The sequence below is a fragment of the Clarias gariepinus genome, chromosome 9 (genome assembly GCF_024256425.1).
Source record: "Clarias gariepinus isolate MV-2021 ecotype Netherlands chromosome 9, CGAR_prim_01v2, whole genome shotgun sequence".
Lineage (NCBI taxonomy): Eukaryota > Metazoa > Chordata > Actinopteri > Siluriformes > Clariidae > Clarias > Clarias gariepinus.
The window spans coordinates 29,210,478-29,237,111 of NC_071108.1; the positions used below are offsets into that span (position 1 = coordinate 29,210,478).

At 35.9% G+C, this 26,634-nt stretch overlaps 1 protein-coding gene across 1 annotated transcript; it reads left to right on the top strand.

The window, feature by feature from the left end:
- The first annotated feature begins 4,305 nt into the window (after positions 1-4,305).
- rasef (RAS and EF-hand domain containing) lies at positions 4,306-26,341 on the top strand. The gene is made up of 17 exons (XM_053504294.1): positions 4,306-4,831; positions 8,764-8,910; positions 11,196-11,286; positions 12,829-12,924; positions 14,324-14,401; positions 15,061-15,176; positions 17,072-17,140; positions 17,250-17,331; positions 17,570-17,640; positions 18,526-18,751; positions 20,281-20,412; positions 20,912-21,059; positions 22,000-22,081; positions 22,244-22,358; positions 22,696-22,815; positions 23,038-23,114; positions 24,207-26,341. Exons 1-17 carry the CDS (start codon positions 4,458-4,460, stop codon positions 24,304-24,306), a joined length of 2,124 nt encoding a protein of 707 aa, XP_053360269.1. The 5' UTR covers positions 4,306-4,457; the 3' UTR covers positions 24,307-26,341.
- Positions 26,342-26,634: the final 293 nt, after the last annotated feature.

Sequence of the window (26,634 nt, forward strand, 5' to 3'; positions counted from 1 at the left end):
TTATTTTACTAATTAAAATATGTTTTTTCTTCATCAAAATGTTAGTTTTTGTTAATTTCCTGTTAAAATTACTTTTATTTGTTTTGTTTAAAGCATGATTTATTGTGTTGGGCACACAGACATACACGCTCATTCACACACTATAGACGATTTGGGAATGCCAGTTAGCCCAATCAGCATGTCTTTGGACTGTGGGTGGAAACCGGTGTCCCCAGAGAAAATCCACCAAGCATGGGGAGAACATGCAAACTCCATGCATACAGACCCGAGGTAGGAATCAAACAAGGTTTGATTCAGTGCTAACCACTAAGCCACCGTGCCTGAATCACAATTCACTGGTTTTAAAAATATGAAAGCTGGATACGAAAACTTGATTACATTAAAAATGTTTTGAAGATGTGAAAATTGATTTTTCTAAATGCTGAATAGATGTTTACAATAAAATGTAATAGTTTTGTATCTGTAAAACCTTTGATATCTTTCAAAGATTTCTTCCTTCATAACTTTTATACATTTTAAAATTATTAAGTTATAAATTTAAAACTATCATGGTTCAGCAGTCCTTACTTCTGCCTGTCGTATGCGCTGTTGCCGTAGAGGCTCTGCAGTCTTATCCAGGGTTTCAGTAGCCTTGAGCTTGGCCTGACATACCCATTTTAGACGAAGTTACTGTACAGTACTTTCGGAGAGCAATGCCTGTGACACAATCACAGAATGACGTAAAGGTTGATAATGATGCTGCCTAGCATTAAAGTTGATGAGGTACTTGTTTGACACCCCCATTATATGACATAAAACTTGATAATTGCCTGTGACACGCCCACATCATTACATAAAGACGATAATTGCATTCTGACTACCTGTGCAAACAACACTGCTCCGTGCCATGCACTGCCCAAACAAACAAACAGAATTTCTGTTTTATATATAGACGTCAACACCATCAGGTAGGAAAATTTTTTTTTGTAAATTCTTCCCACAAAAGTGTATTTCTAATGAAATATTACATTTCTTAAAATTAAGGAAGATTTTATTAATAGAATGACTATTTTATTGTTTTTAGGTGAAAAGCACGGATTTTCGTAATAACTTGGAGGAAACCAGTTTTTATCCTAATTAAATGCAATTTCAAGGTGACACAATGAATTTTGAGATAATTATATGACAGTAACACAAAAACACTTGATAATTAGACAAAATCTATCTTTGTAAATATATATATATATATATATATATATATATATTTTTTTTTTTTTTTTTTAAATACAGTACATCTTGTTAACCCACAACTCATTGTTCAACAATATATATATATATATATATATATATATATATATATATATATTAAAGAAATTGTATATATATTTTTCCCAGTTCTCAAGAAAGACTGATATACAGTATAAATTTTACTTTAAATTAATTTCTCACTCATTGACTCATTGTCTATAGCACTTTATAGAGGGAATGCATGGGATGGAGCATAAACCAGGAAACTTTGGGCACAAGGCAGAGTACACCCTGGATGGGGTGCCAATCTATCGCAGGGCATAACAGTGCTAACTACTACGCCACTGTTCCACCGATTGGTTTGTTCAATTATAAAAAACAATTTAAATTTGTCACGGTGGCTTAGTAAATGTATATATATGTATGTGTCCTGCGATGAATTGTCACCCCGTCCAGGCTTCAGGCACCCAGCGACCAAGTATATAGATAAAGTGGTATATAGACAATAAATGAGTGAGTGAGTACAAATATTAATCATAAATTCCAAAAGATCTATGTATCTATCCTTCTATCTCTGTATGTTATAAAATGTTACAAAAATGCATGATTAAATTATCTTACAGAAGTCTAAAGTGTTTATTGACTTATTTTCTTTACACATACATTTTACTTAATCATTCTCAATTAACAGTTGGCACTCCACCTACATGCACGTTTTCACTCAAAATGAGGAAAACACACTGTAAAGAAAAACAAAAAGCCATCTTAACATGAAAACTTTTTCCATTTTGAAAACCCAATTTCAATGTACAGAGCACAGACCTGACCAAACTGTTATTGCTCTTTAGGAGTTTGCATGTTCTCCCTGTGCATGGTGGGTTTCCTCCAAGTACTCTGGTCTCCTCCAAACATCACTCCTAAATTTCCTTCATATTTAAATTGTTTAATATTATGTTTAACTTTATGTTTTATTGTTTAATATTATGTTTAATAAAATGTTAATATTTAAAAGGGTTTGATATTTTTTGTACTGCTTTTACTTTGTCATTCACAGGAGTAACTACATGTTCACCATGATGTTTTAAATTAGGCGGGTATTTACTCAATTCGGTTTTCATACATATAAGTTGACACTTATATGTATGAAATATTACACTCGTAGAATTGGCCAAGCATTGGCGACTCTAGCAGTTTTTGTATTCCTTAATTTACCAAGTACTGAAGCTACTCACTACTCCTTAACTGTTAACCACTTCTGGATTTTTCTAGAACTTTCATTAGCTGAGTGATCCCGCGGTCGTGTGTGCTGCAGTGGAGCAGGAGCCTGTTGCAGGGCAAAAAACAAGGCAAAGTGGGGAAAAAGGTAGTTAGGTAAGCTAAGCTTACCTCAATTATGTCAGGTTATCGCAGTAATACTGAGTAATGGCTGACCCAACACGTTAAATTACTCATTACATCAAAAAAGTAATCCAAGTACTCTAAAACGTTACTTTGTAACGTGTTACACCCAACACTGCTGAGAAATAATAGTAATATCAGTAATACTGTGCAGTGTTGGGGGACGTTACTTTTTTAAATAACTAACAACATTACAAAATTACTGTCAATAAAAAGTAATCGGGGGCGAGGCTTGTAGGACGACTTTCACACACAAACACAATAACAGAATGACTGCTGTCTGGCTTACAAATTACATAAATTGTCTGAAAAACGGAGTACATTTTTGAAAATATGACTAAGTAACTGAGTACTTAAATGGCAGACCTAACGCGTTAGATTACTCGTTACATCAAAAGAGTAATCCAAGTACCCTAATGTGTTACTTTGTAATGTGTTACACACAACACTGATACTGAGTAGTAGTAGTAGAGGATTAAGGGCCTTGCTCAAAGGCCCAACAGTGGCAGCTGGGCCTCAATCCACCTCCTAACACAGAGCCGTAACTTGCTAAACTACCACAACTACTGTGGGAGAATATGAGAAACTCCACACAAACAAAAAAAACCTGATAGAGGTAGCAGCTGTTCAAATGAACACCTTTGGGATTAGCCTAATTTTACTGTATTATATAAAAAATAAATAGTTTACTGGCGACACAGTGGCTTATTAGTTAGGACTGTCGTGTCACACCTCTAGGGTTGAGGGTTCGATTCCCACCTTGGGGTCTTTGTGCATGGAGTTTGCATGTGCTCCCCATGCTTGGAGGGTTTCCCCCCGAAGAACTCTGGTTTCCTCTCGCAGTCCAAAGTGTTGCAGATTAGGCTAATTGGTGTTCCCCTATTGTCCGTAGTGTAAGAACACGTGTGTAAAGGTCTTGCCACGGTCGTAAAAATGGGAATAAATACAATGGTTACCACTGGCCTCCATGGTCCCTAGTTGGACTACAGATGAATGGGTTCCTAGATGGATGGATGGAAATACCTTACTGTTTTGAATGAACAATTAAAACCTGATATGTTCAGGCAACACAGCAAAGGTCATTGATGATAAAATAAAATAAAAATACCTTGCCGGTGTGTGTTAACAGGGAAAGGGCAAATTCTACCACTACCGGAATATGGGAATGACGTCACAAAAATGTTGACCTCTCAAAATGAGCATATATATCATATTGCGTATTTTGTGCTGAAAAAGGATGTCACTCTATATTGCACAATCCTGAGTCCTATGCATGTTTATTAAAAGATTATAATAAAACAGCTTTAAGGGGTACTACCTCAGATATAACACTCACAGTGATAAATTATATTTACAGTAGTGCAGTGGTTAATGAGGCCTGCATGTATGGTGATTAACTTCATACAGTATTTGTTGAACACTACTACTGTACCACTAGTCTACAAAACAATAGGTAATTCAACACTGGTTTAAATAAACCCTCGTTGTACCTTCAATAGCTAGGCGTATTACAACACTAATTAATGTTAATTCAGCACAGTTCACTCAGTGGTGTATTAGCCTGCCCCTGAGTAGGTTTACATTTGACTATCTACTGGTTAACATCTATCATGTTTACTTAGCGCCTGTTAAAGAGTGTGTGCTCGCGCCGTGTTCAGCAGACGTACGTGAGTGCGCGAAGGGAGTTCACTGGAATCTGAAGGGAAACTTGTTTTAGAAACTTTTAAACTTTCATAACATTCACTCATAAAATCGATTGGGACAGCTGATTGTGACATTTTGGTTTTGTTTACGAGACGTAACCATGTCTTAAACGGAGTTTTGACCTGTACATGGGAGTTTCGACCGAGACAGGACAAGTGTGGGAGTGTTTGATGGAGCGCGGCGCGAGCGACGAACAAAGTCTCCGCGCGCTCTTCCGCGCGTGCGATGTCAACAACTCGGGCGTTATTGAGAAATGGGAGTTTGAGCAGATGTGCTCGGAGCTGCGCGTGCGCTCGGCGGATATCGACGGCATATTCGCCGAACTGGACACGAACGAGGACGGAACGATAAACATGGACGAGTTCATCCGCGGATTTCAGACGGCCTCGAGTCTGTCGAGTCAGGGAGAAGGGGGAGAGCTGGTGAACGGCGCCGAGGCTTTCACCCTGGCCTGGGAGGATTTTAACACCCGACTCGGGGAACAGAGCAAGTTAATCCCGCGGTGAGGACCAGCACCTGAGATACACCTGACACACACCTGTGCAACAATTAGTGATTAAAGTGATTTAGAATTACATTCAGGCTTGAACCTGTAGACAGTTATTCAACATTCCAAGAGTTCATTAGACATTTCAGATGTTATTCAACATTATAAGAGTTCATTAGACATTTCAGATGTTATTAGACATTATAAGAGTTAATTGGACATTTCAGATGTTAGTAAACATTATAAGAGTTCATTGGACATTTCAGATGTTATTAAACATTATAAGAGTTCATTAGACATTTCAGATGTTATTAAACATTATAAGAGTTCATTAGACATTTCAGATGTTATTAAACATTTTAAATGTTACTCAATGGCATTTTAGCTGTTACTTAACATAATAAAATTTATTAAATGTTTCAGGTGTTGTTCAGCATTACTGTATAAGAAATTCATTCAACACTTTTATAATCAGCTTTATTGCCCAGTAGGTTTTTGCAGCTCAGCAACAATTAATGATTAAAGTTACTTAAGAACTACATTTAGGGAAGACTTCATTGAGGAACAGCTGAAAGACAAACAACAAACGAGAGTTCATTAGACATTTCAGATGTTATTCAATTACATTTTATTATTTTTGAAGACATTATATGGCCATTATTTAAAATTATAAGAGTTTATTAAACATTTTAGGTGTTATTCAACATTATAATAGTTCATTAACTAGTTTAGATGTGAGGGCATTGGTGGCTCAGTGGTAGGTTTGCTCATGTCGAAGACCCAGGTTCAATTCCAAGCCACTGGATACAGTGTCCCGGATAAAACAGGAATGTTGTGTCAGGAAGGAGATCCGGCGTAAAAACCTGTGCCAAGTTGTGTGTGGATCAGATGGTCCGCTGTGGCGACTCCTCAACGGGAGCAGCCAAAACATTAAACATTTTAGATGTTATTCAATGACATTTTAGGAGTTATTCAACATTATAAAAGGTTATCAAACAGTTTAAATGTTATTAAATTACATTTTAGGTCTAATTCTACATTATAAAAGATAATTAAACATTGTAGGTGTTATTTTTTGTAACATTATAATAATAAATTCACCACTTTTAAAAGCAGCTTAACTGCCAAGTAGGTTTTCACATATAAGGAATACATTTTTGATGGTACAATTTGTTACAAAATATACTTGTACTTTAAAACAATTTCTTGTAGGGGAAGAAAGTAGAAAGTTTTCTTAGTACAACAGGGCCATGATTGGACTGCCTGCTTTACACCTAAAACGCTGGCCTCCAAGAATTTTTTTTAAATGAACCATACATGTGTAAATGGCTTGGAGGGAGGTTGGGACTGTACAACTCACAGCCGAGCTCATGTAATGTGCAGGTGGTGTTTGTGAATGATTGTGTGTACATTTCTCACAGACAGAAGCATCTATTCCGTAATGATTTGTATTCAAATATTTTACTCCAGCTAAGAGTCTTAAAACTGTTCTGTGCTTGAAGTCTTCTGTAAATGTCATCCAGGTGCTACACCTTCATTCATGAGCAGTTTCATTAAAAGTCCCAGTTTGATTTAAACACCTCTTGTATAAATGGTGACGACAGCAGATGTAAAACAGACTTATTTTGTTTGTCGATTTTATAAATTCCATTAGGTATCAATAAAGTAAAATCTACAGTAAGGGTGCGATAAATTATGCAATAAAGTCATAAGAAACTCCTTGTAATTAAACACACCTGAATGTAAACTCTTTTTGACCTGTTTGCTGAATGAGTCAGTTAAGTTAGCCAGCAAATACTTATACTTATACTCCCTTTGATAAACATGTTGGCTTTTTTACTTTAGGAAAATTGTTGGGATTGATTGTAATTTTTTACATTTTTTTGGGGTTATGCTAAAGCTTACACATTTGAATTTACTTTTTCATCATGCAACTAGAATTCTTGGTGATTTTGACCAAACATCATCTTTTGTTTTTGCTTGTCATTGAGAGGCACAATGGAGAAGTGGTTAAACAGTAACTTTCATTATTAGGGATGCACCGAAATGAAATTCTTGGCCGAAGCCGAAGCCGAATAATAATGAAATGCTTGGCCGAAGGCCGAATACCGAACACGGTGTTTTGCATTTTTTTTCATTTATTTTGCCAATTTATATTAATTATTTATTAAATAGTAAAAATTTGCTTTTTACTATTTTGTGTTGCTTTTCAGAAAAATAAATCAAATAACAAAAATACAATTTCAAAATATTTATTTAACACTGAACATTTTTTTTCCATTCCAGCAGATATTATACAAACAAAGCAGAATATAACTTAAAATAAATAAATTAGTAAAATAAAAAAATATTTTTATTTGGCCATCTTTGAAGCCCCCCTTCTTGAATAGCCTATGTTAGTGCTATAACTGACTGTTGAAAGAATGTAACTCTGTATGTCTACAACAACAAATGTGCATTAAATAATGCAAAAAATGTGGATTCGGCGTGACACACTCGGAGGACAGCGCTATCTGCTCCTTTCGCTTGCTTGAGCTCACAGACGCCCCAATTGGCTGTAGAGCCGTGATTAATGTGGGAGCACTAAGTACTTTTCATCCCTCCCCTCTGAGAGAGTTTGGCTCACTCTAGACTTCCGGCTGCGAGGGTTAAGGCATCACCCAGGGATCGAACTTGCGATCTGTGATAGGGCGAACCCATTACCACTGCGCCACTCGGAGGCCCTTATTATGACATTTTTAAAAATGGCTGATTAAGATGGCTCAAATTCAGTTTTAGGAAACTTGAGGGTTTAAAAAGTATCCTTGCTTCTGTGTCAGGCCACATAATAGCATCCTACTATTAATTATTTTACTGTAACAGTGGATCCCAAGGTGTTTTTTTTGCTTATCTGTTTCAAGTACTGAATGTATGCTTGATTTGATATCAAATGTTATTTCTTTATGGTTTAATGATGTGGACAGGTTGGACACAGGGACGTCAGTGATTCTAAAAAAATGCCAGAAGTAGAAATGAGTTAAATATAAATGAAGATGAGTTAAATCTGTGCTAAGCCAATCAACATAACTCATAGTAGACTAACAGCCATTATACTGTAGGTTTCGACTTTTGGCTAAAGCAAAACATTTTAGGCATTTAAATATGGTAGTGTAACCTGTTAATAAAAGTATTATGTTGTAAGCTGTTAATAAACAACATTTTGATAATGTATTCCTTTCCAAGTCAACACTTGTGGGTGCTTTCCCAGCTGACTCGTGATGAGGAAAATCAGGAAATCAGGAAATATATTAAAATATATTTCTTACTCTTACACGTATAAAATTATATATTATAATAAATAATTCTTACTGAAGTTAGTAGTAATTTTTGAAAGCTGTTTTGGGATTTTTTTTTTTTTTATTCACCACATGACAGCTCGTTTGTTCACATGTTTATGATTTGAATCAAGATGTTCAGTGTATAAGAGTAAATGCAGGTCACACATACAGTATACTACTATTCCAGTGGCTCCATTACAGAGAGATTATATCCAGAACCCAGTTTAGTCTGTACCTGGTAAACTCACAGTTTTATTGCAGGAAAGCACCAAAGAGTTCATGTACAGTACATGGTGGTTATTTGCCTCTTTGTATTTTTTTTATCAATATTTTTGTAATCTTTTCTAGAGATTATTTTGTGACATGGAGTACAGTACACCCTAAAACACATTTGCTTTATTTGATTAGGGTTGATTAAATCTAAAAACAAAAAATATATATTTTTTAAAATGGGTTTTAATAACTAATATGACCAAATAACTATAACTCTTTACCAGAACTGTTATTTTTACTTAATAAACATTTTCCACATAGACTACAGAGCTGTAAGAGTGGAACCATGTCATTTAATATGTTTTACAACAATATTTATGCATGTTAACCATATTCTCCTATTAATGTGTGCCACAGAATCGATCAGGTTTCGACTCTTTACCACAATATCAGTTTGACCGAGACCAGGATGATTCCACAGTATGAGAAAGTCCTTCTAAACTTCATTGGAGAAATCAAACTTCAAAATAAAGAGATGGAGCGTCTGGCACTAGCAGTTAAAAGGTATGCACACACACACACACACACACACACACACACACACACACACACACACACACACACAAATATCACATCACTTAGATCTTTCTAAACTTGAACACATACTAATGTTAAATTAAATTGATGTATATAGTCTACCCTCAATTCTTCATAGTAAATTACATAAAATTGATAAAATTAATGAAATGGGAACAATTGTTTTACTGCAGCAGACTGCAAAGAGCCTAGAAAATCATTTAAAAATTGGTTGTTTATGTAACAACCTCAGCAGCAATCTCATCTCCCCTCTCGTCTGTTCCAACCGTTTATCACCTGTCATCATCTGCACCTGTTTCTCACTGGTTCATGCCTCAAGTTAGATATTTTTTATGCTTGAATGATTCATATGTCACTGTATGCCTTAACAAACAAAAAACAAGAAAAACATTCCTCTGAAACTGGTCTGGTCAGTTACAGGGACTGGACTGAAAATAAGAGCCAAAAACTTGCAAAAAATGTCAGAAAAAAAGCCCCTTAGGAACTATTCCTTTATTAAAAATGCAACAAAGCTTGGCTCTTTGGAAACAAAATAGAAAGAAATTAGGGGATGCTCAAGGCTTTTCAAACCCTAGTGCCAATGGAATGCTAGAAAAAGATAACGTTATGTGGTATAACTGTGCTTTATGGCCTAATACAGTATATTATATGGGGTGAATGTGCTCGTCAAGGCCACAGTAATACGGTGTGTACAGTGAGCTATCATAATAAATATTTGTCAGACAAGATAACATAATTGAGTGTTGTGAATAGACAGCTGTCCTGCAACACTATTATACTGCAATACAGTTTAACTTATGTGTAATAGAGGCATAAAATAGCAACTTTATTTTAAACTGGTAATAAATGTTAGTTGAGTGTCATTTAACTTTGTAAGGAATATAAACCCTAGGGGCATGCTGTTAAAGAAAAACAATCAACCATGGCAACCTTGCTGTTAATGCTACAACCCTAGAGGTTTTTCCAAGTGATATATTTATTTCATATGACAGCGCTTTGCCTGCAATATTTTAAAATGTATTATGTGAGAGATACTATTTATCTATTTTTAATTATGTTTAATATTATGGAACATCCATGAAGCGAGTTAGTTCTTGTTTTCCATTATGTTATAGAAGAACAATTTTTTTTTCCTGAGTAGCTGTTCTTTGTTTTTTTTAAGTTATTAAAACAAACAAAAATGAGCGGGCCTAAGCACTTAACGGGGACATCCCAATACGATTATGACAGAATTTTAGAATTGGGGGAATTTTCAAGACCTCCAAAAACCCCCGGATGCTGGAAAAAAAGCGTCACACTATGATGTCACACAATATGATGACACACAATATGATGTCACTCAATATGTTGTCACACAGGAAGTTATTAGCCATTTTTCGGCATAAGTTTAAGGCATCATCATGTCTTTCCCCCCCAAGGCATGTTAAGACCCCCAAAAACCACGGATGCTGAACCCTTAAAACACCCCTCACCAAATTTCATGGAAACCGGAAAAGTAAGGGTGGGTAATATGACAAAAAAAAATTGTTCTTAAAGCCATTTCTGTGAAAGATGTTATCTAAACTGCTTGATCATTTGGAGCCCCTAAAGTGACATGAGTAAAAACCTTCTCGTGCACACTAGATAATTGTTTTTCTTTAAACTATCTCTCTTAAGGAGCTCTGCATGATAATTTATATATAAATATGTATAATGTCTATTAAAATGGATTTATTAAAAAAATACTATTTTAAGATTAGGACAGAATTTCAGCATCAAATGTTCTGCTTAAAGTCTTTGTGAAACTTTAATAAATGAGCAAAAAAGTTATATTCAATATATTTTAGAAAAGTATAGTGTATCATTAAATATCACAACATTGATATCTTATGGTCATATCACTCAGCCTTACCAGCATACACAATATCGTTTTTTCCTGAAGACGTCTTTGAACAAAAACGCGTTGACTTTAACAAAGTGTTACACTGAGGATTACTTACATACATTTTAAATCAGTGTCTCTTCTCAGAAACCTCAACATAATAACAAGAACATCACATTTAAATGTTTATTATTAATCACTGATTTTGTGACGTGTCCACCGAGCCCCTGGGAGTGAGTCCTTACTATAGAAAGTGTAACATATTAAAATAAGACGTAGATGAAAACTGTTGTTCGAGCTTTTGTTACAGAAAATTAACCAACACTTTCTGACTAATCAGAATTGATCATTCAGAAGCGATGTGGTAAAATTACGTATAACATGTTTGCAGAGCTCAGGACCAAACTGCCATTCAGCTGAGTGCGATGGAGGACGAGATGGATCAGCGTATTCACACAACTGAGAGAAACACACGCATAGAGGTTAGTACAGCATCACCATCACATCTAAAAATCCAGCCTTTAGTTTAGTGTTTAGATTGACGTAATGTGCTCGTGTGCTGCAGACATGAGAACAAGAAGATCAGTTGATTGTCTGGCCTTAAAAAGCAAGTGATTAGAGAACATTCTAATTTGTCCTCACACCAAACTGATAACTGAGGCTGAAATGATGTCACGCAAATGTTTTTCATTTAATGATTATCCATGCACAATTTGTATTTTTTTAGATAACAAAAGACTATTAGTATACACTTATCAGTCATAACATTATGAGCACTGACAGGGGACTTGAACAAGACTAATCACCAACAATGCACCAGGTGATAGGGTCATGGGCACCCATCCAGTCTGATCCCTCATAAAAGCCAATGCAGACCAAATCACAGAAAAAAGTTAATCCTGGCATTGATAGAAAGGCACAAGAATACCTGGTGCACCACAGCCCATCATGCACTGGACCCAAACCTGGTCTCTAATTTCCCCAGATCCATATTCGATCAAGCACCAAGTACAACCAAGTCCGATGCAGGGAAGCCCAACCCCGCAACCAACAGCATCCAAAGGATCTGCCCCGAAGTGCGAGCTCTGCCCTGTAGCCTAAAACCTAGGTGGTTTTAGTGTTAATGGTTTTAATGTTATGGCTGATGAGTGTATCATTGTGAATATATTATTTACTGTAATGACTATACTCTGATCAGTGTTTTTACTTTCATATAACTTTATAATGTGATACTGTTTGTATTGTTGCCATGGTTCATTTCTTTGGCCTGTTATATAACAGCTAAATAAGCACAGGTGAATTCATGCTGCTCTGGTAAGGTAAATATTTCTGTCATGTGAGTCTTCCCGGTGAACTCCAGATCTTTATTTGTCCACGCAGTAACACTTTTTTTCAGGGCTGAGAAGCCTGGGTGGTGTCGCGTGTCTGCTTACGTCCTTAACCCTGTTTCTAATCTTTAACTGCTGTTCCTGGTCCATCACATGTTTATTTAATTTATAACTTTCTCATGACTATACAGTACCTGCTTAGTTTCCTAAGGCTTCTCAGGTAGTTTGTATTTTATTGTGTTTTAAAACAAAAGAATGAGTTCTGGCTTACAGCTTTCTTGAGGGAAAAAGTTTCAATGCTGGACTTTTAATCTACATTAACACTGAGTACAGTACGTCATGGGAAAAAGTTAAAACAAACAGTTGATAACATGATATTTATATCATGAACTGTGTTCCATCAGTGTGTGTAGTTTTTTTCTGTTCTCAGAATTACTAGATAAGTTTATGGAAATGTATGAAAATACGTCCCTCATATTAAGGTTTTTGTTTGTTTTTTTTTTTGTTCATGTCCTTCACACAAGGTTCATGGGAAAACATTAGATTGAACATTTGCACCAAATAAACTCCACTGTATTACAGCTGCACAATCCAGCCCAATATTTTTTTGTTTTTTGTGAAAACTATGAAAATGTAGAGCCATATGGTGAGTTGAGAAAGTGCAGTCTCATAGGCTCTCTGTTCTGTTTCCTTCAGGAGTCTAAGAAGGCAGCGGCGGCACTGAGTATTGTGAAAGAGCAGTATGAAGCACAGCTGAGTGAGTTACGGCATAAGGTCCTCACTCTGCAGATGGTAAGAGTTTGTTTCATAACCATCAATAAAATCAGTTTATACACCAGAACTCAATTCTGATTAGTCAAATGGAATTCATATTCCAATATTTTGAGTCATTAAAGGAGTTCCTGGGAGGCTAGTGTTTCAGACTCAGGCCATCCATTCATGGTTGCACTCTACTGAGAAAAGTTTCCACCTTGATGGTGTCCAAGCACTTGTGAAACACTGGGATAAGTGCATTAGTGTAGCAGGGAGTCAAAAGTCCCAGTTTGACTTGAACATCCTGCACATTAATGTGATAATGTATTTCTATTACAGTATTGTTTCTACAGTAATGACTTGGATATGAAAGACGGGCCACATTTTAAAAACTATTGTAATCATTGTGTCTTCTGTGAGGTTTATTTAGCAGTTTTGGAAAGAGTCTCCAGTGTGAGCGTTTTGTAACAGACATGAGTTTTCACGCTAGAAACCTTTGTTGTTAACAAAAAAAGTACAGGCAGTTATAGGGAAATAACCAGCTTCAAAGGAACTTTGTGTCAGGCAGAATAACACCACCATGCCTTTGATTATTGTCCTACAAACAGCACACCTTTAAAAGTTTCTTTCCTGCTCTTAAAGTTAACTAATATTTAAATATAGCACTTTATTTACATACTGCTCAATATGCAACTCTTCTAAAAACACTGCCTAAAAAAAGTTGCATTTGGATTTAAATAAATAAATATTTAATGTTTGTAATTGCATAATTACTGTTTCAATTGCCAGCTTCGATTTGTTTTAAGCCTAACTAATGCAACTTCTCATTTTTTTCAAGAACCATCTCGGTAGACATATCTTATGTATGTGGAACTGTGATTAAGAAGTGTTAAATTATTGGGCTGTATCAAGCTAATAAAATAACTATTAAAGATTGATGAAATTACAGAAGTTGGGTTTAAAAATTGTCCATTACATTATTAAAACCTGCAAGGATAGTGATGAACTATGCTTGCCGATAGGATACTGAACATACTGAATGAAATTATGTTTAGTAGTGACATCAGAGTATTTCTTCACACACAATGTGATGAGAACTTACAGGATTGGATCTAAACAGATATGCGGCCATCAGTGTTGGGTGTACTTGGATTACTTTTTTGATGTAACGAGTAATCTAACATGTTAGGTCCGCCATTTAAGTACTCAGTTGTGTAGTTATAATTTCAAAAATATTATTTAAATAAATTTTAAAACTATTATAATGTGCAAATTTTTTATTATTTTTTTGTCAGGTAGTATATTTCAAAATATTTTACAATGTCTAATATTTATCCATCACTTTTGTTAATAAAACCATACTAACATCATGCTAATGGCATTCTGTGTTTAAATGTCATAAACGAACAGCTAGCTAAAGTTTGATCTCTTTTCACAGTTTGAAGACCAGAACAAGAACACCGGCCTCAAAGAGGAAAACCTTACGCTGAAGCGAAAGAATAACGAGCTGGCCCTGGTATGACAAAATTATTTCATTTGCTTGGAAAAAAGTTCACTGAACCACTTAGCTTGTGTGTGTGTGGGTGGTTTATTGTGGACATGAGATTCCCCTTGCACGACATAGCTGTATTTACTGAAGGAGGTGCAGACATTGTGCACAGTTGAAGCAATGTATAAAGAATGCATATACATTTGCACCTTGCCTAGGTGATTCCACTGAAGTCTGTACGAGTATTTGGGACCCTGTTCCTTTCCCTCTACTCCGTTTCCCACCCTATAATTTGCATAGTTTCTAGGGCTAGAGTGTAAACATGATACCAGCCATGAGGTCTTTCCTTTGTGTTACAGCTCATTCAGCTTCCCTGCTGCAGAGATGTGGGCTTTCCAGATCTCACCATGTGTTAATCCACCTTTCTTACAGAGTGTCCTTAGCTGCTCTGATTAGGAACTGAATACATTTGGATCTTGCAATGATGGCAAATACATATTTAATGTCATTGCATTTTGATTTCTGTGTTTGATTAGAGAAAAAGAAAGGGATATCTTCACTTCATATCACCCTGTTTTTAAATATTTTCCTATAAAAGTAGTTTATTTCTTACTTTTGCTGTTTATTGTAGTGAAAATAAGGAACCTGCAATACATTAGTTTATTTTTAATTTTTTTCTGTCACAGCAAAACCAGAAGCTGAAGCAGGAGCTGCTGGAGTCACATACAAATATAGCCCTTCTGCAGAGTGAGCTGGACAGCCTTAAAAGTGATCTCACTGACCAGAGCATCAGTTTCGAGCAGTAAGAGCGCATTTTGAAATATCTCTTAAATTCCTGTCCTAGTCTTGATTATTAATCATTGTTAACTGTACTGTGTGTAAAATCATGCAGACGCAGGTCATCCGTAAATGCGCTGCTGCCACTTGACACAGAGTTATATATGAATTCTAACAGGGGTTAGATGGAAGCGTAAGGGTGGTGTTGTGTTAGTTCTAGATCTTAGGTAAACTCTCAGGGATGGGCGATTTCAGTGAGTGAGTCACACGCATACACACACGCATATGCACGTAAAAGACAGTGATCCCTTTGCGCACTATCAGCGTCTGGCCCTCCCACTGCTGTTTGCTATTCTAGCATCATAGGAACAGGATATCCTGGAGTGACGCCACACACTTAAGGAATTCGGTGACCTTGTTGCTGAGCAACTAAGTCGAAGATCTATTTGAATTCCCGCTTGAAAGGGTCTGTTCACTCTTTGTGTGTGTTACTATTTAAGGGATATTGTAGCATTTTTACTACATCTATAATGTTTACTACTGTTCGCTCAAAATCTGATCATGAATGGTAATTGAAGGGCATGGTTTTGTACTTTATAGATGTTTTAGAATAAGCAGCTTTAGACTCACTGTTCAATTTATTAGGTACACACATTCAACCGTCAGGTAATGAAATATCTAATCAGCCAATCACATTACAGCAACTCAAAGCATTGTTGTTGGTTGTTGGGGTGTCTCTAAGAGATCGTTCCAGTACCATTAAATCTATCCCACGAAGAAATAAGGCATTTCTGATGGCGAAAGTGGGTCTATCCCAGTACTAGCAAGGTGTATGTTATGAAATGGACTGTGAGTGTATATTCAGCAACCTGGAAAAACCCGTCAGATGGATTTTGGTAAACAGTCAGAGGCGAAGATTTTGATATCCGACCACATTGTTTTTTCTCGCTGGATGATACCATATTTTGAGATCTCAACTTTAAGCAACTTCAAGAAGAGTATTTTTCACCAAACATATGCAACATGGAAATGTTTTTATTTATATTTTATTCCTGTCCAGGAATCATCCAGCAAAAATCACATTGTTAACAAACATGCCAGTAAAAATAACCAGTCTGACAGATGATGTCATCAACTCATACATCTTCTCATACGTTAAATGGTTTGATCATGGTTTCCTTACAATTTGATCCTGTTGTTGGAGAGTTGCATGATATACAGTAGGAAAATGGACTTAAGCCTGATTAATTCAGTTTGTAATTGGATTATAGATTCTACATTTTGTTTAGTTTTTAAGATGTAATTTTTCTTAGATAGATAGATATTACAAAATGCTAAAAATCTATTTACAGTCTAAGAACGAGCCTTCATATGTAGTTTAATCCAACTTTTAAACACTGGTATAGCACAGACTGAAAGGTCATTCAGGTTACATCCACTTTCCTGAATGGATTGCTTTATTTGTGTGCAGTCAGGTGGAAACGCCTGTGTTGACCAGATTCTTTCTTCTGAAAAAGACGTTTTATCTCTAAAACCGCAAATTATAGACATTATGGGCTTACTTTACAAATACCTTTTCACCCTAAACATTTATTAAATTGCCCAGCAGACATTTGAGGAAGTTCGTTTTCTGTCCTTTTCTCAGCATAAGGAAACACGACGAAATTCTTGTCCATGGTTAATGAAGGTAGATTATTAATATAGTGAATAGAGGTTAAAAATTAAAGATTAAAAACACAAGCATATTTATTTTGCTAAGATTCCTGATTCCAGTTGTATTTTAATTATCCAAAACAACTGAGTTGCAGTTATAGCTGAATATTAATGTTGGTTAACAGTTATAACAATGAAAGTGATCTTAATGTTACTAAACTATTCGTAATCTGATGAAGACATTTATTTAAAAATTTGCTTGTACAGCGATGAAGCCATAATGAGGTCTTTTTCTGAGGAGAGGAACAACCTGGAGAGGCAGGTAGAGATTCTTCAGTAAGTATGAGACATAAATGATTCATAAGAGAATGAGTAGTTTATTCTAGCATAGAATATCAGGCAGACTTTGTTTTTATTCATGTCTGTGCTCTGACATACACTTTAGGTTAGCAAACAGGAAGCTTCATGACACCAATGATGGACTACGAATGACTCTGGAGAATAGCCAGAGCAAAAGCAAGCCCCAGGTGAATGCTTAAATATGATAATTTGATCTCTGTACACAAAGTCATGCATAAGCAGAACCTAAAGTCAGTTTGTATAGGGATTAAGATAACACTCAAACAATGAGCAGTCCTGATCTCAATGAGGAGGTCTGGATTAGTGTGACAGCAAGGAATTGGAATTGGAGCATGTGTGTTTGTGTGTGTTAGTGTAGTGTAACCATGCAGCGTTCTGAAAAAAAAAATAAAATTATGTTTGCAGAGAGGAAATGGACTGTCTCCTGCAAGTACCCTAGATAGGACAAAGAGCATGGTCACCCCATATTTTGAAAGGTATGTCTGGAGCGTGAGTTTGTACCTGTCGTATGGTATAAAATGTTCTATGTAAATAAATAACATCATTTATAAAGTACAAAACATGTCATACATCACTAACACTACACTGAAAAAAATTTCATCGTGTTAATCGAACAAATTTGTGAAATAAAATTTGTGTTTATTTTTACTTTTACCCTTTTGAAATAGATTTTTTTTTAATAGATTTTTTTTTTTACTTTTACCCTTTTGAAATTCAATTTTTACATAGATTTTTTTTTATACATTTATAGCTACAAAACATCTTAAAGACAGAAAAAGCCACATGCCTTACTCCTTATTGAAAAATCATCAAATTGTGACTACTTTAGTGTGTCAGAAAACCTCAGCAACACTTTAGACTTCTTCCAAAAATGTTAAATAACCGGCTTCTTACCAAAAAAAAAAACATTTTTTTTGGCGACTTTTAGAATATGGAAATGTTTAATTTTACTGCTATACAGTTGCAATTTCATACAATGCATATTACCATACTAGTATTTGCTTGTGCTCTGTTCTAGCTATTAATATTTCTTTACACCAAACAGCTAGTCCAGAACTGTTAGAACAAACTCTTTAACATAACTTACATTGCAAACCTGCTTGCTAATGTACTGTAGATATCATGTTAATGGGCAGCTGTTACGCTCCTAATGTGTACCACTTCACATAGTTGTCAGAGAGCATTATATTGAATTTTCAGCCCCCTTCTGAACTCTGACAATATCTTACAGAATAAAACTCCCTGATGCAGAACACACATAATGCAGTTTGTAGGGAACAGCAAGTAACCACCTTGACACGTGAAACATGTAAATGGGTGCTTTTTGTCTGTATCACCGAAGTATTTCTGCGGCTCTGCAGGTGCTGTAAGGCCTACACGGATGACGATCACGAGCAGCTGGCGCTGTGCGATCCCATGCGCAGACGCAGCAGCTTTGAGGTAGACAGCCTGTACGAGAGCTACGTGGACAGTGGCATGTCCACTCTGCGCTCCAACAACGGCTATGACTCGGAGCAGGACAGTATGGGTCAAAGCGCCATTCACATGGCTCCCTTTAGTGGCTCGGGAGACACCTCAGACACGGAGGTGAGAGAACATACACACACACACACACACATGCACACGGAAACCTGTTTACTTTACTGAGGACTGTAAACTCTCAAACAGATTTGCTTATGGGAAACAAAATATGTCTCTATCCTTAAACAGTAGCAGAAAACCTTGAGACCAAAATCACTTTCTTTCTCTGCACATATTCCAGTAACACTCAAATACTGTATGTTTTTCATCATGGTAATGTTGAGAGAGTTTATAGCTGGAACACCTTAAAAGATAATTAGTGCTAGGAAAATAATTAGTAATAACAGTAGCATCATTTTGTGTCACGCAGCATCACACTATTTTCCTGTAACAGCCCCATTGAGACATATTCCGCTATTTTATTAACCTGGGGCATTACTGAGCCCATTAATATCGTTGAGATGTTTAATAATTTAAATATGCAGGTTGCACAATGGTTAACTACACTCTCCAGCCAAAAAAACTAAACGCAATCTACTATTTTGTTGGACTGCTTTTTGTTTTAATTACAACACGCATTCACAGTGGCGTTGTTTCGCTTATGCAATTTCATAACTTTTTTTTTTCATTTAGAGTTGCATTAATTTCTCATTAAGATCTTGTATTGATGATGTGAAAATGATGCTCACTGAACCACTGTTTCACAATTTGAGCCCAATGAATCCTGGGAATATGCCTGTGCCATCAGGGAAGAAAAAAAATCCATTGATGGAAAAATCTGGTCATTCAGTATATTCAGGTCATCAACTGACCTCATTTTTTTGGCACATAACATTGCTGAACTTAGACCTGATCGCAACCCCAGATCATAACAGGCTTGTACGGTAAGCACTAGGCATGATGGTGCATCACTTCATCTGCTTCTTTTTATACCCTGATGCAACCATCACTCTGGAACAGGGTAAACCTGCACTCATTAAACTTCATGACCCTTTTCCAATGCTGCACAGTACTTTCTTTATGCTCCCTAGCAAATTGAAGCCTTTCTTCCAAGTAGCCTCACTGATAAGGCGTAACACAATATACATGTAGAAATACTTTTACTTTCACTATTACTCACGGCTACTACTTTTTTTTTTTTTTATCCATTTAACCAAGGTTTAAATGATCTCTGATCACGATCATTCAAAAACAATTTCAAGCCACATTTTTTTAAGATGATGGTTCACATTATCATTTTGAGTTTTAATAATGTGTTGGACAGGTTTCAACAATCAACCACAGGATACAGTATGTCTTCTGACATGGATGTTTAAGAAATGCATCATTAAGGGTTAAATAGCTTGTTGCCAGCTGAACCATATTAACCAGCGCAGTAATTATACATTGGACTTAACTTTTTGCTTAGTTAAATACAGGTGGTGACTTTTTTTGTCCAGGGAGAGTAGATGCTCGAAGCTTCCCTTGTTTGTTAGAAACTTTTGCACCATAGGTTTTAGTACAAATTGAAGAAGCAATAGCGGATGTAGAAGAACGTAATAGTACTGTAGCTTCTGTGTTCACTAATGTGTGTGTGTATGCATGTGTGTTTCAAGGTTCCACAAGTACAAGACGAGGCAGCATGGGAATCAGACAGCGAGTCTGTCCTGAACATGACTTCAAATTCAGCTGACGAAAAAGACGTCACTTCTACAGGGAAGAAATGCCTTTCAGCTATTTTCAGTGAGGTACTTGTGAGCTTAAACTAACAATGTGAATCTTAGCCACTAAAATGACATTTTACACATTCCACTTTATCCAGCTATTAAGTTTGAGTGAAATCATACAGAGCGAGGAACCTTAGAATCAATAGGTTTAAAATTCTAAGCCTAATAAATAAAAAAGGAAAAATAGCAAGCCTTAATCTTGGTCTCAATTTCCGATGCTGATTGAATGTAATATTGTCAAGAGAGTCATGAATTACCGTTTAGATCTGTCATAATGTGAATGTAACTTTTTTCAACATATCCTTCCAGCGATGAATCCCTCTTAACCCCCTCCGCCTCATGCCAGCCTATCGCTGATTATTTTTCTGTAATCCAATGCCCCCGAATACCACCTCAGTGAAACTTTTTTAATTTCACATTTTCTTTGTTGTCCAGCGTACACAACTTCTCAGATAAGATATTTCAAATAAAACATTTTGTCAGTAAGACATTCTGTTCAAGCTTCGTTTTTTTCTTACAGATACTGAAGGACGAGGCATTGCTGAAGGGCCATGGATCTGAAAAAACATACAAGATTGTGTTAGCGGGTGATGCAGCAGTGGGCAAGTCCAGCTTCCTGTTACGACTCTGTAAAAATGAGTTTAAAGGCATCACCAGCACCACTCTAGGTAAGACTTCGAAATGAACATGGCATTGGGAGTTTACATTTCATGTCCTTTTTACGATTCAGCAGTAGAAGTCCTGCTGAATCAGGCCTTTATTTTTAAGGCATTTTTTTAAATCAGCCATAACATTATGATTTTGCCACCTAAAAAACCAGCATTAACCTTTTCTTCTCTTTGATCTACAGTACACTGGTGCTTCTATTGGATCGGACTACACGAGCCAGCCTTCACTCTCCATGTGTAGCACTAAGTCTTGGCTTCCCATCACCCTGTTGCCAGATCATCAGTTTTCCAACCCTTGTATATGCAGTGTTTAGGGCCTATCAAAAGTAATCCAAGGAAGGAAAAATCGGTGAACTGGCGATAGGGTCGTGGGTGGCCAAGTCTTTATGCTGCACATGAGGAGCAAAGGCTGGCCCGTGTAGTCCGATCCAAGTGCTAGTGTAGATCAAACTGATGAAAAGGTTTATGCTGGTTGTGATAAAAAGGTGTCAGAACACACAGTGCATCATGGTCATATTATGTTATGGCCGATTGGTGTACGAAAATTACACAAAAATGACATAAAAATTACATAAATATATACTTACCCGTTCAGCTGCTCTTATTGTTCTATATTTCTTCATACATTCTTCAAATATTTTCTATATTGTGTATTTTTGTTGTACAGTTATTTTATTTTATTTTTTCCTAGTTTTATTTACCCTTTATTTTAATTTTCATATTTATTTCCTATTACTATTCATAGTATCTATTTTTAGCTCACGAGCAGTTGTCTAAGCATTTCACTGCATATCGTACTGTGTATGACTGTGTATGTGACAAATAAAATTTGAATTTGAATTTATATCTACATCCACATAAATACCGAATAAGTATTACCGTTAAGAGACCTGAGGCTGTCATGAGATATCAAATGCAGACTGTGTTTGTTTTCTTCAAGGAGTTGATTTCCAAATGAAGACACTTGTGGTAGACGGGGTGCCGACGGTGCTGCAGCTTTGGGATACAGCGGGTCAGGAGAGGTGAGAAGCTGAAGCGGGGTCATGAAAATAATAACTAGGAACTATAAAGCGTCAATGAAACCAATCCAATAATACATTGTAGCACAAAATATTCTGCTGTTAATGAATCTTCAATCGAACCCTAAAGTTACCCGAAGTCTGATTATGATTATTTCTCAACAGGTTTAAAAGCATTGCAAAATCCTACTTCAGACGGGCCGATGGTGTTCTCCTGCTCTACGATGTTACCTGTGAGAAGAGTTTCCTAAATGTGAGAGAATGGGTCGACACCATAGAGGTATTTCTAATATTTTATCCCTTAAATACTGAGAAAACCGGTTTACTCAATGGTTGCTTTTGCTAGTCATTTTAGTCATTTTTTTATTGTCATGAATATGTAGAAATGGGGCCACTTCAGAACTTATTTAAATATACAATATCTGGCAAACTGTTTCTGCTTTAAAAAACAAGTAGGCTTATAGTAAACATGTATCTGTACACTACAATATGGAAATAAGAAAAATTAATGGATGAAGAAAGTGGATATAGCAGCAAGGAAGTTCCATAGCGAACTCATTTTCATCTTACAGTGTACGGTAAAAGTAGTTGTTGACTTAAGATCTTCTTATCTCCAGGATGTGTCCCAGGATAAAATCCCCATCATGCTGGTAGGGAATAAGACAGATCTGCGACAGCAGGCTCTCGATGATGGCGTCCAGTGCATTTCAACAAGCTACGGAGAGAAACTGGCTAGGGTGAGAGCATTCACTATGATATATATAGATTCTAGAAATTATTATTTGATTTATATCATTAAAATTTTCTTTTTATTGTTATTTTTTTTTATTGTGACAATGCCCACTGTTAAAAGCGTGCTACAAATAAAACTGTGAATTAAATATATAACTCGATCTGTACAAGGTCACTAGTGTGAAAAGGAGTTTGAGGTACAAATCTGTGTTCTTGGTTCTCGACAGACTTACAGCTCCCTCTTCTGTGAGACAAGTGCAAAAGATGGCTCAAACATCATTGAGGCAGTGCTCCATTTAGCACGGTGAGTCACTCTTAGCACACAGAGTGAGGAACACAATTAGACATCAGCTATGCTTAATCCCTAAATTAGCATGTCACAAATACTTGCATGTAAAAAGTCAAAACTATCAAAACAATCGAAATATGAACTCATGTTCATAGACCCAACTGGAGATGATATGTCAAAACATTTTTAAATATTCAGCACATGAGGGCAGCAGATGTTTAAACTGTGTCATCTTGTGAGCATCAGTAATACACAGTGACTCAGTGTGCTGTCATGTGCACTGCATTACGTTTTAACATTTATCGTCAAGTTTTAAATACTTTTTCAACCAGACAAATTCTTTTGGATGTGAAAAAGCATAGGATGATGCTGAGGCTGCAACGATTGTATACCACAAGGGGCGTTCAAGACTTTTGATTGTGCAGAATAACAGAACATGGTTACAGTATGAGAGTAAAAACTCCCTTTATTTCTCAAAATAATCCCCGGCTAAATTAATGCACTTATCCCAGCGTTTCAGTAGTACTTTAATACCATCAAGATAAAAAGTTTTCTCAGTACACCGGAGCCATGATCAGTCTGCCTGCTTCACATCTGATACGCTGGCCTCCCAAGAACTCCTAAAATGGTCCAAACTTGCCGAAATGGCTAGGCGCTAGGTCATGACTGTATTCATGTACAATTCTTATACAGTCATCTGTCCATTTTCGAAGACTGGGCATTCTACTCACAGAATGTTCATAGGAACAACTGCAGTGGGCTCCGAGCCACCACAGCCAGGATTGTCATTCAGGGACATATGGCCTCCTTTAAAGCAAAAAGTAAATATTTTACTGAGTCTCATCGCCAAACATTGCTTGAAGTTTTCTGTAATTGTTTATCGGTTTTACGTCTTCATACTGTACATGAGACATTTCATCACAAGTCCCAGTTTGATTTGAACGCCCCCGTGTCTATAACTTATATAAAGTGATGTATCACAGTGACACTATCCAATAATGAACATGTGTGAGCTTATGTATGCAGAAGGATAAATGATGATGCTCTTCTTTAAAGAAAAGTTTTTCCATGTTGCCACACATACTTAAGTTTTTATATATTTTACAGGGAAGTTATCAAACATGCACATGAACGCAAGGACACAACACTGGGAACAAGCCTCTCTGGAAACCCCAAGTTCACCAGCTCAAAGTGCTGCAGGGCCTAATGCATGGTCCTTATCACTCTAAACACACATGCAGTGTGTGTTATATTAAGATGGCATCTGCAGGTTGGACACCATTATATATTTCTATGCACATCTGTATTTCATCCTACCTCTGATTATAAGATTATGAGATATTCACCGTTTCCGACTGAGAAGTGACGTATGGGAGCAACGAATATGGATGTAAATAAAGTTTGCAAGATATCAGTGAGGGTTTCCTCATGGCCATTTTATAAAAGACATCATGTGAAAAGTTTTTACAAATGCTATTCAACAACCACAGTGATTTCAGGTCTCTTAGAGACACTCAGAAGAGTGAAACACTATGAGCATAAAACAAAGGTGTCAAAATCTGACCTGTCATGTAAAGTCAGGTATTAAGTTGCACGGGTTAGTTTTGCTATGGCCAATAGAATGCATTAGTTGATGCATATCAAGTTTTAAATGTTGATAAATACCTTATCTTCCTAAGCCTTTAACAGAATTGAGAAAGTTTAAATCGTAAGCATTGTTTTAAAGCACTTTAATGAACAGTATTTAAGCTGGTAACTCCAGTCGTGATAGAAACACATGCCTTTTTTTCACTATAAACATGTATTGCTAAATTATTTGTCACATGTACCTTACATCACAATGAAATAATTTTTTTCACATACTGTATCCCAGGTAGGAAGCTGGGGTCAGAGCACAGGGTCAGCCAGGATACAGCACCCATAGAGCACCCATTGAGTAGTGTTAATGGTGGTGTTAGGGCTTGAACCCCCACCCTTCCGATCAGTAACACAGAGCATTAAACGTTTGAGCCCACTTTTTCCATTATGTAATGATATCCTCATTTAAGTATTCTAGAAATTGGATTTTTCCCTCACTGTGTCCCAGCAACAGTACCTGCTTCAGTAATACTCTTGGTAACAAAATGGAGCTTATTGAAACAGGAATCTGAAATTATGCATAAATCAAATAATCCAAAATGCGACTTAATACCTGATTTGCTGTGATGGGTTACAAATAAGGGTAGTTTCTACAGATGAGATAAACTTCGCTCTGTTTATATGCTGTCAGCATTGGCAGTGTGAAGGAGGGATAAAAATCTTTACCTTGACAAGATGAACTCAAGATTTTTTTAATAGTTTCAAGACACCAAAATATAATTTAAATAAACAATCTTTATTCAGACAATACCATATAGTTAACTCAGTGTCATTTTGTCTTCACAAATGAAAACAGACTTGCACAAAGTTTATCACCTGGTGTGATTTATATTTAAAAAATGTTTTGAATACTTATAAAATAGTTAATCTTCACACTACACCATATTTTCTACCTTAGGACAAAGTGAACACCAAATTTAATGTTCTGCTACTTTGCACATAAGAAAGACACAATCCTGTTAGTCAAATTTGAAAACCTTTAATAAGCTAGTGCCTTATGCAAGAGTAGTTTTCAAATTTATTTATGATAATTAACTATAATCTTTATATGAAAATTATTGCATAGAATATTCAATTCAATTCAATTTTATTTATATAGCGCTTTTAACAATGGTCATTGTCTCAAAGCAGCTTCACAAAAAAATATATATATCAGGAAGCATATGTCTTTTTTTCTGAATCATGTTTGTATCAGAAATGTGGATTTTGCTAATTTATGTGGAAGTGCCTTGGCTAATTGTTGTCCAGAAAAAAATGCAGCATGCATGTTATATATGAAATGCAAGTCTTGTTTCTCAGACGTACAGAAGATAAGGGCCAACACGAAAAAAAATTAGTTCTGACTTTTTTTTCCCCTTAGAATTCAGATTTTTTTTCTTAAAATTCTGACTAATCTCAGAATTCTAACTTTAATGTCAAAATTCTGTTTTTGAATTAGATTAAGGTCAGAATGCTGAGAAAACAAGAAATTAAATGTAAGGCTGATTTTTCAGGCCTATAAAAAATATTTATTTATTTTGAGTTTCATCTCAGAACTCGTTTTTTTTCCCCCTTAAAATTCTTGTTTCATCTGAAATCATAGTCATAATTCTGAGAAGATTCATTCATTCAACTCTGAGAGAGATTTTCCATAACAAATGTAACATTGTACAATTTATTCCCATTAAATTGCTTTTCTTAGACTGTCTTCTATTTTTTTTATGAAATCAATTAAATATTTTCATATAGTTGAAGAATATAGAGTATATTAAATATTAATGTATGTTCTACACGTGTAAAATACTGTGCATCTTATACATTTTTAACATCAGTGATTAACAATGATCAACACTGTTTTTGTGCGCTGTGGAATTCCTTTTATGCCTAATTGCATAAATTGTAAAAACTTGCATGATTA